The sequence below is a fragment of the Tupaia chinensis genome, unplaced genomic scaffold (genome assembly GCF_000334495.1).
Source record: "Tupaia chinensis unplaced genomic scaffold, TupChi_1.0 Scaffold000573_1, whole genome shotgun sequence".
Lineage (NCBI taxonomy): Eukaryota > Metazoa > Chordata > Mammalia > Scandentia > Tupaiidae > Tupaia > Tupaia belangeri.
In genome coordinates this window covers 103,851-115,127 of record NW_006160087.1, presented here as the reverse complement: position 1 = coordinate 115,127, position 11,277 = coordinate 103,851, and the positions used below count along the sequence as shown (strand labels likewise).

Here is an 11,277-nt window from a genome sequence, read left to right as displayed (position 1 = left end):
CGTCGGAACTGCAGAGCCTTGTCTTCTGTGGCCACCGCGGCCAGGCCGGCCAGGCCCTCCAGCTCCAGGTCTGACTGCACTCCCGCCGTCACGCTGTTGGAGCGCTTGAACCTCGCCCGCCTGGGGGAAGAGGCACCGGTCATCTCAGCCCTCACCTCACCCCAGGCAGAACAAGAAGAAAGGTGGAGGGAGGCTACCGGGCTGGGCATCAGTCCAGCTCTTGAAACACCGCCATCCTTGCAACTGGAGGACTTAACATCCCCTCTGCCCGACCTCTGCAAGGAAGAGCCACGGGTCAGCACCAGCTGGCCGGACAGAACAGAGGCGGACCCAGGACGGAAGAGCTAGGGTCACGCAGGGTGGACCTGAGGGCCCGGGGAGGGTGCAGGAAGATGGCTCTTCACCAATGGGTGTGTAATATTTCGATATTTTACCAAATTGGTTGTCCATACTAGCTGACACCAGCTGTGTCCACAGCCCTCCAGAGAGAGGAGTAAACGGCCCAGAGAGGTCTCCTGTGACCAAGCTTCAGGGGCAGGGTTTGGACCCAGGACTGCCAGTTGCTTCAGATCGCAGGAAGGCAGGCTTGGAGCGGGCTGGGGGCGGCGTGGGCCCGCAGCTGGGAGGACTTCTCCTCCAGGGACCCAGGCTGCTCAGCCCAGAGCCTGGCCAGACACATAAGCCAGTGCCGGTGGAGCTGAATTAAGTCGTTGGCAGGAATGACATAGGGCCTAGAGATTTGTCTTTGAGTTAATAATATGCAAATCCTATGCAAAACAGAGAGTCAATTGGCCTTGTTAATTTTTCCCAGAGTTCGGAGTGGAGCTTGTCTTTATAGGGAAGTCGGTAACCCGCTAAGATGCGGGAGGGTGGGGCCAGATGATACTTCAAGAAGTGGGAGTCAGGAGATGTGGGGGCTGGGGAATGAACACGGGTTCCAGGTCTGGAAATGCAAGGACCACGACGGAAGGCACTGTGTCCTCAGTCACCTCCACTCCCACTCGGTCAGAAGAGAAGGGGCTTACGGGGCCAACTCTGGGGGCCCCTCTAGCTTCCCAGGAGACCCCCCCCAGCCCCCACAACTTCAGCCTTCCTATTCCAGCCTAGGCCTTCTCTTTCTGCCTGCTTCCCTCCAGCTGGCGGGCTGCCTGCTGGGAGCCTGTTGCCATAGAAACCAGGCCCGGAAGGATGCTGCAGGACCCAGGAAAGAGAGATGCACTCATGTGCGGTCTCCAACCAGCCCCACATCCCAGCCCCCACGTGGAGAGAGAAGAGAGAGAACATACCCTCCTCGCCTTCCACGTGGCCTTCCCCTAGAGGCCTGGCGGGGTCTGCCGTGGTCAAGGCCAGCATCACCATGTGCCTTGACCCCGGAGATTGGCTTCTCACAGACAGCTCTCCCCCATGCAGTGCAGTGCAGAGGGCGAGCACTGGACAGGTTCAGAGCCATACTCCAGTGCCACCTGGGCAGTCACTCACCTTCCACGCAGGCCATCTGCGTGTGTGTTTAAAATACAGCACACGACATAGATGATTATGTATTACATATAAACACACACAATCCACAAATACAGAGATGTAAAATTATAGGGATACACCAGCAACTGGCAAGGTATCTCTTCTCTCTAAAATTATACCTTGTATATTTTAAGATCTGGGGCCCAAGAATCCTTCCCTAATTCACCCCGGACTGGAGCAGTCTTCTTAAAGCTGAGCTCTGCCAAGTAACTCCCCTGCTCCAAACCCTGTGATGGCTCCCCACTGCCGACAAGAGAAGTTCACACTTTCTAGGCAGGCGTTCACCTGAGGCCCGTGTGCTCTGGACACAGTCTTCCTCTTCAACCTCAGCTTCCTCTTGTTCTCATTTTGCCCAAACAGATTATACGTGATCCTAATTCTTAAGCCTTAGTATGTGCTGTTCCGCTGCCCAGAATGGCCTTCCTCACTCTCACTCCCTGTCCACTCCCTGTCCAAGGCCCCCTTCCCATGTGACCCCTCTGCTGTCCCAAGACCACTCCTCAGAGTCATATCCCTCTGCAGCAGAGGCAGCCTCACCAGTTGGTTAAGTTGATCTCTCTGGTGGGAGTCTCATGTGTCTAACTGTTAAGATACACTCACGGGGGCCAACAGGTGGCATGGTGGTTAAGGCACTGGGCTCTCATGTGGCCAACCACAATTCTAGTCCCAGACCTGGCGGCTTGAAAATCATGCAAGGCATGTTTGCATCTGTGCCCAAAGTCCCAGGAGGAGAATGGAGGAGAAGGGACTGCAGCCTGGCCACCCTTCCTGCGGGTTGATTTCTCACTTTCTCTCTCGCCTTTTCCGTCTGCCTCTAGCGAGTGCACACACCCTATGGCAAAATAAAAAAAAAAAAAAAAGAAGAAAAGCAGCTCGCATGGCTGTGTCTGCGAAGGCGCGGTGGCTCCCTTTGAATATTCTGTGCCTCGTGCTCCGGCAAGCCCACGGCTCCTTCAGAGCTCAGGCAGCTGCGACCCAGAGGGTAAAGCGGGGCTGGCCCCAGTACAAGCACTACTGCAGATCTGCTGTCCCTGCTTGCTCTTCTGCCACCGTGCACACAGGATTTGCTGCTTCCACTGTCCCCTGAGAAACGCGACAGCCTCACGCCATCCTGGCGGGCAGTTGCGGGGGGAGAGGCAGGAAGTGCCCCAGGCATCATGGTGCTTGAGCCACTACCTCTGTGGGCTCTCTGTGTGTGCTTTAAGACCAAAGAAGAAGACCAAAAGTGGAGAAGCTTCTGGGATTCCTTTCAGCACGAGCAGGAGCTGGCCATCCTTACACAAGAGGCATTTAAAACCAGCAGGGCCCAGTCACTGTGGCAGAGGTAGGGCACCACTGCACCCAGCCTCCGTGTGGGCCCTGGTTCAGATCCCAGAAAGCTGGGCACACCCGTGGGCACACCGGTGATAGGCATGGGGGAGGATCAGGGCCGGAAGGGACCCTTTGAAGGGTCTAAACAATAATAAATAGCTTTTGAAAACAAACAAACAAACCAAAAATGTGGGACGAGATCACCCAAGAAAAGAGCAGCAGATCACAGACCCCAGGATCCGAAGCCCTGGGGAACACAGATACTTGGGTGTGGTAGAGACCGCACAGCCCACACTCAGGAATCGAAGGCTGGGAGGAAGAGGAAGAAAGCCAGGAGAAAGTCACCTAAAGGCGGCTGGGGAGAGGAAGGCCTCAAGAAGGAGTGAGCAGCCAATGTGGGAACTGGAGCCAGAGCAGAATGAAAGCTGCTGTCGGGGCTGGTAGGCGGCACGACGGTTAATAGCGCTGGACTCCCACATGGTCGGCCGCAGTTTGAGTCCTGCACCTGGCAGCTTGCTTTCTCGCTTTCCCTTTCTCTCTCTCAATCTCACTCTGTCCCTCTCTGGTCAAATTAAAATAAATAAGTAAATAAAGTTAAATAAAATGACTCTTTAAAAATAAAAAAGGATGAAAGCAGCCCCACAGCCTCGTGGTTAAGAGAGCTGGATGCCACATAGCCGACTGCGGTTTGAATCTCAGCCCTGACGGCATGTGTGTGCCCCAGACCCCGACAGGCTGAAGAAATAGAGAACTGATGGGGGAAGAAGGGGTTGCTTTCTCCCTTTCTCTTTCTCTCTCTCTTCTCTGTCTCCCTGTCTCTCTCTAGAGAGAACATGTGCCCTTTGGCAATTAAAAAAAAAATGGTGGGTTGTCAGGAGACGGAGAAAACTAGACAAGATTTAACAGTTTGAAGAGCCGGGCTGAGGAGGGAGGAAGAAGAAACTGCTATGGGAGGAATGGTCTGTTTTGGATAGTCCTCGTATGCCACGTCCAGCCGGGAGAAAAGCCACGGGGCACGCAGAAAAAGTGGCCCAAAGACATCTCGCCCTGATCCCCAGAAGCCGCGAATGTGGTACTCCATGGCAAGAGAACTTGGCAGCTGTGATTAAGGATCCAGAGAGAACATTCTGGTTACGCAGATGGAATCACCCAGGTCTATAGAGGTGACAGAGGGAGAGAGGAGAGCCAGCGTCCGGGGACTCACTCTCCCACCTGCAGCCACTGGAGGACACAGCCGCGTGGCTGGCTTTGAAGAGAGTGGGACAAGAGCCAAGGAGTGCAGCAGCCTCTATCAACTGCGACAGTGACACAGTGGCTCTTCCCAGAGCTTCCAGAAGGGACGCGGTTCTGCCAAAACCTTGATTTTAGCCCAGTGAAACCCAGTTCAGACTTGTGACCTCAAGAAATGTAAGACGCTAAATGTGTGTTGTCTGATATCTCTAAATGGGTGGGACTTCGCTGCAGTAAGAAGAGGGAACTCACACACACAAATCAACTGAAGGAAGAGAAGAGATGCATCAGTCCAAGGAGCCGGATATAAAGGGGATTAAAGTAGTAACTGGCAGGGCCAGCAGGTGGTGTGGTGGTTAAGGGTGCTAGACTCCCACATGGTTGACCATGGTTCAAGTCCCAGACCTAGTGATTTGCTTTCTCACTTTCTCTCTCTCTCTCTCTCTCTTTCTCTCTCTCTTACTTTGTCCTTTTCTGGTCAAATTTAAATAAATAAACAAAAAGTTAAATAAAATAATTCTTTAAAAAAAATAGTAACTAACATGCGCTGAGCACTTAGTCGGGGCTAGGTAAGCACTTCACATGAATTAACATGTGGGCTCCCACAACTGGGGTGTTAGTGTCATCCCTACTCACAGAGAAGAAAACTGAGTCCTGCTTGAAGTAAGTGACTTCCTACTATGAGCCAATTATCAAATCAGTGCATGGCGCAGAGGCTCCTCCAACCGCGGCCTCCCTGCGATGTGTGTGTGGGGGTCCCCAGTCAGGAAGGCAGACGCCTGCACCTCTGAGTTGAGCTGGCACAGGAGGCACGGGAAGAGGTGCGATTGGGGCTGGTCTGGAAGCAGAGAGAGGGTGCCGGCAGCGGAGGTGCGGAAGGAGTGAGAATGAGCACTGTGGGGCAGCAGCACAGAGGGGGTTAAGTCCACACACTGGAGCCTTGCTGAGTCCCAGGCGCGTGCCTCCTTTCGTCATCTGTGAGCGAGAACGCTCATGGCACCAGCTCAGGAACTGTGGTGAGCTCTGGACGGAAGAGCCTGGACGGCACCTGCCCGCCCATTGTGGTGCCGTCCTAGAGAGGCGGGAGGTGGGAGCCCGCACTGAAAGGAAGGGGCCGCGCGAACAGTCCCCGGAACTGAGCTGAGAGCGCGGCCAGGGCATTGTCGTTATTAATTAGGATGATCGCTGCTGATCATTTCCATCTGTTCTCCCACAGACTCGGAACAAAACCTCTTTTACCCTCCACCTCCATTGTGCAGTAGCTGGTGATTTGCATATCTGTCTCCCTCATAACTAGGGCAGGTCCTCACCATGAATGAGCACCGGGTGGTTGGCTGGCTGGAAGGAAGGGTAGAGTAGAGATACTAATTATCCCTCCACAGCCATCCTCCCTTTCTTAGTGACAAAACCTCTCCATTTTAAGCTGAACACGTGGAAACTTTGGATAAAGATTCTTTTCCCAATCTCCCTTAGAACTAAGTGTAGGTTCTAAGTTCTAGCCCGTAGAATAAGCAGCTTCCAGAAAGTGATCCTGAAAGGAGGAGGGTTGCCTTCTTTGTCCCTTCCACCTCCCTGTCACCAGGATGCAGAAATGATCGCTGGACCTTGGCAGCCTTCTTGGAACATGAGCTGAAAGGCCAGTGCTAAGTGGAGAGGCAGTGAGCTAGACAGGGCCTGGGTCCTGACACTGAGGAGCACTTGTCAGTCCTAGACTAACTCTCTCTGGACTTCTACACGGAGCGAAATACAATCTTACCACACTGAAGTCACTGCGGTTCGGGAGTTCTCTGTAAAACGCACAGGCACGGCAGGGCCGCTGTGCCCTTACTTCCTGTAGAAGGTCCTCTCTGAGAAACAGCCAAGAGTTTATACATACAATCAGGCAGGAGCCCCGAATCGCCTGCCCCAGCTTGGGGGCTGTGACAGGGATGCCAAGGCGGGGCTAGAGCAAGAGACTGGAGTCATGAAGGGCAGTCGGGAGCCATCCTGGAGTTGAAGGCCGAGGACTGGAGGCCGTGTCTGCTCCCAGGCTCATGGTTAGTCAGCTCTTGCCTGCCTCCACGGGGTTGCTCCCAGAACCCAACTGTAAGGATGGAAGCTTCCTTCCCAGGGCTTGGGGGCTCATTCTTTCAGTGCATGCCCTTCTCAAAGACCCAAGGCCAGAAATGACCCCCGTGATAAGGAAGTGGTAGGCGAGGGTTCTTCAGGTGCCTACTTACACTCAAACATAGTGAGTATAAGATAAAAGACAAGATTCCTCCCTCCCAGTTATATTTGAATTTCAGAAACATAATAGATTTTTTTTCAGCATGAGTATATCCCAAATATGGTTTGGGATATACTTATACTAAAATTTATTGTTTACCGAATACAATTTAACTGGACATCCTGGTGGGTTTTGTCTGCTTATTTCAGTTGGTTTTGTTGGTGATGGCAGTGGTTTTTGTTTTTGCTAAATCTAGAATTTAGAATGATGGTTTAGGGGGCCAGTAAGTGGTGTGCTAGATTCCCACATGGTCAACTGCAGCTCAAGCCCTGAACCTGGCAGCTTTCTTTCTCACTTTTCCTCTCTCTTTCTCTCTCTCAGGTCAAAATTTTTTTAAAGAATTATTTTCCAGTTTGATCAGACATATGGTGTGGGGAGAGGGAGTGAGAAAGCAAGCCACCAGGTCAAGGACATGAACTGCAGTCAGCCACGTGGGAGTCCAGCGCCTTTAACCACCATGCCACCTGTGGGCCATCAGGTCAAATTTTTTAAATAACAATAATAAATAAAATGAAATAAATAATTATTTTAAAGAAATATGAGGGTTTAATGAGAAGGGTCTAGAGCTGGAAGATACGGGGGACCTCCATGGTTAGAGAGAGCAATGGAGGCAAAAATTGCACCTTCTATGACCTCGGAGGCCCCAGAGACAGTCTTCCTTCCGGTCTTCCACCATCCAACAAGGGCATTTGATGCTTCGTGTTTTTTGTAGGAAGATTTTTGCTACAGGGCACGTGCACGCACCAGAGAGACACAGAGAGACAGAAAGCCAGAAAGTGAGAAATCACTCCCCAGGGAGGATGGCCACACCACAATCCCTTCTCCTCTTAGGACTTTGGGTATGCGCACACATGCGTCTGACATGAGGTTTTGTTTTTGTTTTTTGGGTTTTTCTTGTTTTTTGTTTGTTTTGTTTGTTTGTTTGTTTGTTTTTGAGAGAGAGATTTTTGCTATAGGGCATGTGTGCTCATCAGAGAGACACAGTGAGACAGGAAGTGAGAAATCGCCCCTGTCTCATGGGGTGATGGCCATGCTACAATCCCTGCTCCTCCATTCTCCTCTCCAGACTTTGAGCACACACGCACACACGCCTGGTGTGAGTTTTAAGCCGCCAGGTCCGGGGGTCAGACTGCAGTCAACTACACGGGAGTCCAGCGATGTCACCATCACTCCGTCTGCTGGTCCCCGACACAGCCTTTGACTGGAGCCCAGAGGGTCTGGGTCTGGAAAGTCTGGGCAGTTGGGACACCATGAGAATGCTTAAATATGCTCTCTCACCACGGAATCTAAGCACATGCTGTTTCTCCTGCCTAGTACCCTCTTATCTCCAATTTCCACTTCATTATTTTTTTTCCTTTTTGAGAGAAAGAGAGGAAAAGGGGGGTGGTGTTTTTTGGCAGGGTCTCACCTTGTGACCTCCTGCTCTGACTGGCCAGTTAGCTAGGTTCACAGGCACAGGAGCTGTGCCCAGCATGTTCAGCCTGGCCTGGGAACCAGACCTGGCCTCCCGTGTGGCTTCCAACCTCCCAAGTGGAGGCGCTCTCTGCGTGCCACTGTGTGGGGCTTCCCTGAGTCAATGTTCACTCAGCCCTCAGCTCTCGACCCTCCACGCAGCCCTGAGCCCTGTATTCCACGATCTCACAGCCCTCAGACAGCTCCTTCGTGACAACCGTCCCAGCTGTCATCCTGTGTCACTTATGAGAGTCTCAGAGTGACTCAGCACGGGCTTCACAGGACAGGGGCTGTGTCCGGCTCTGCTCACCGAGATCCTCGGTGCCCAGCCTGGTATTTGTCAGGTATCTGTGGACACAGGAATCCCGAGCGGGGGTGCAGTGGAGACAGACCATAAAGGGTCCCTGTACATGAGTAAGTCCAGTCATCACAGAAGGCCCCAGGGAGAACCCACAGATAGGCAGAGTGGTATGTCCGGACTTCTCGCCCCAGAGGTGAGCAGGGAAAGCAGAGGAAGGGCTCCTTCCTGCCCAGTAATTTCAGAAACAAAAGTACAGAGAGAAAGAGAAGGAGCTATTGGTATGAGCCAGACAGGGGTAAGAATGAAAGGGTCCAAGAACATGGGGTAGGGGGAGCGGCCAGTCCTGGACACTCGCCTCACAAGGCGGCTGTATCTCACGGCTGGCTCTGATGCACCACTGGGGCAAGGCGAGTGGTGAGTCAGACATAAAGTGCCAGGGACATAAGGGACAGAAAGGACTGCAGGTGCACACCTAAGAATGCCTTCAGCACATACGCAAGGGAGCCCGGCCAGAGACACGGGCCAGATTTCCCCTCTCCCCACCTGTCACTGCCTCTGAACTCCCAGTGCGATCACCTGTCCCGGGCTACTCGGTCCATTAGACACTTACTCAGCACCATCTTCTCCCTCCGCCCGCCCCACCAAGACCTCGCCAAACAAGCACACAAGAGCGAGGACGGCCCGTGCTCCGTCCTGCTCTTCCCTGGCTTTCACCCCCAAATGTGCTCAGATTCACCCCCTTCTCTCTCTTGCTGCCACTGTCAGCCTGGTGTGGCCAACTCATCGATCCAGGGGACTGAACCAATTTTGGAAGCTCCCACCCATGCCCCTAACACATGGAAATGCTGGATAAAATAAAATCCAAAATTTTTGCTACAACGCCAAGCTCGAAAACAGGAGAGAGACATCCTCAGGTACCAGAGACACAAAGGAAATGTGAAACCTGAGTGCTGAGGCGTCTAAGCCAAGCAGGCCACAGGAGGGGGCAGGCTGGCATATGCTAGAAGCTGGACGGAAATGCCACGGAGGATGATAGGAGAGACCCCAAACCTGTGCATCACATGGAAATGGAAGGATGCCCCCTGCATGGAGCCAGCAGCCAAGAAGGTCTGCCTCATCTACTAACTTCAGACTAGAAAAACTCACGCCAGTGACCGGAGAAGGTGGCCTGGGAGTGAGATGCGAGGATGCGGGGATGCGGGGACAGGAAGGCTGCTCGCGTGCGGGTGTGGGGTTGCAACGGCTAGTACCGGAGAAACACAGAGAGCTCCAGCCCAGCCAGCAACTTTAAAGCTGGTCCCGAGCTCAAGCAGTACTTCAGCACGTAGGAAATCGAGCCCAAGAGAAAGGAGTGGGCAGGAACGAACAATTGTGAGCACATAAATTGTTAAAACCTGTTTGTAAATCTAAACTAGGCAGGCATAAAAGACATAACAACAAGTGACTTAGCAGAGTCTTTTAGAGAGGTATAATCAAAATACTGGATAAATATAACATGGAAGACTGAAGGAGGGAGTTAAGAAGGAAATTAAAGTGTTCCAGTGTTCTTGTTTTGTGCCTAAGAGGAATAGAAATACTAATTTTAGACTTTATTAGAAAAATATGAAATTAAGTATACTGATAAAAAACATTTCAGGGAACTCACTACTAAAATACAAACTTCCAAGCCAGCAGAGAGAAAGAGAAATAAATTATACTTGATCAATTCAACAGAAAATTATTTTAAAAAGCTGGGGTGGGTAAAAGCAAAGAAAAACCATGTCAAATTGAAAAACTTCTAAAGAGATAATAACAACAAGTCCAGGGAACCAGCAGTTAGCGTAATGGCTATGTCGCTGGACTCCCACGTAGTCGACCGTGGTTCGTGTCCCGGACCCAGTGGCTTAAATCTCACGCCGGGCGCGTGTGCGTGCGTGCCCAAGATCCCGAGAGGAGAATGGAGGAGAAGGGATTGCGGCGTGGCCATCCCCCCTGGGGGGTGATTTCTCGCTTTCTGTCTCTATGTCTCTCTGTCTGTCTGGCGAGCGCACGCGCCCTACAGTGAAAACCTCTCCAAAAAAAAGAAAAAGAGATAATAACAACAAGTCCAGACAAATCAGCAACCAAAATAGATGTGAATGGAATAATTCTATTAAACTCTAGCTACTTATTGCTAATAAGCAAGACACCTAAAACACGAGGATACAAGGTGAAAAATAAAAGGATAGGAAAAAGATATATTTGAAAATCAATCCAAAGAGAGCAGGCACAGCAATAAAATCAGATGGAAGACTTCAACGCAAAAGCCACCAGGCAGGACGAGAGGAGCAGCAGCCTGTTCAGTGACAGAGAGCCAACCAACAGAGAAACATCGCAGCTTGAACGCTGACAGACATCCCACTCTCAAATGCAGGTGGAAATTTATAACAAAGTTACCAGACAAACCACACATCCAAAATCACAATGAGACAACTTTCTCAGAACTGATAGATACACATGCCCTTCCCAGATAAAAGATAAACATTTGAAAACTTTAACTTGACTATATATAGTCAAATTAAATATATATTTAAATTATATAAATTAATATATTTCATAATATGTATTTTATATTACATATTACAGAATGTGTTTATATTATACATATTATATATAAATGTATTCTGTATGTTTATATTATATGTAAATATAAATATATAACATTTATATATAATTTTATATTTATATATAATTTTTGGGGGGGAGAGGTTCTGCTATAGGGCGCATGCACTCGCCAGAAAGACAGAGAATGACAGAGACAGAAAGCGAGAAATCACCTCCCAGGGGTGGCCACGCTGCAGTCCTTCCTCCTCCATTCTCCTCTCGGGATCTTGGGCACACACACACACACACGCCTGGAATGAGTTTAAGCCACCGGGTCCGGGACTTGAACCCTGGGCGACTACGTGGGAGTCCAGTGATGTAGCCATTACGCCATCCACTGGTCCCTATAATATTATATTTACACATAATATAAAAATATATTTACACTATATATTGGGTTGTCAAAAAGTCATGATTTTTTAAATGTTTTTCTATGCAAAAATGTGTCATGATTTTTCTGACAACCCAATATTATACATTATATTTTTATATATATCATTGAAATATAAGATATAATTGAAATATAAGTTATATATATAAAGTTCACTATATATTCATACAGTATATAATATAGGAT

The 11,277-nt window shown here is 50.3% G+C and overlaps 1 protein-coding gene across 1 annotated transcript in view; it reads right to left on the bottom strand.

Moving 5' to 3' along the window:
* The window catches only part of DLGAP3 (DLG associated protein 3), a 75,422-nt gene that overhangs the window by 15,131 nt on the left and 49,014 nt on the right, over positions 1 to 11,277 (bottom strand). The window contains 1 exon segment of the mRNA XM_027775560.1: positions 1 to 120. This exon segment is cut by the window's left edge and continues 299 nt beyond it. Within this exon segment, the coding sequence (XP_027631361.1) occupies positions 1 to 120 (120 nt within the window).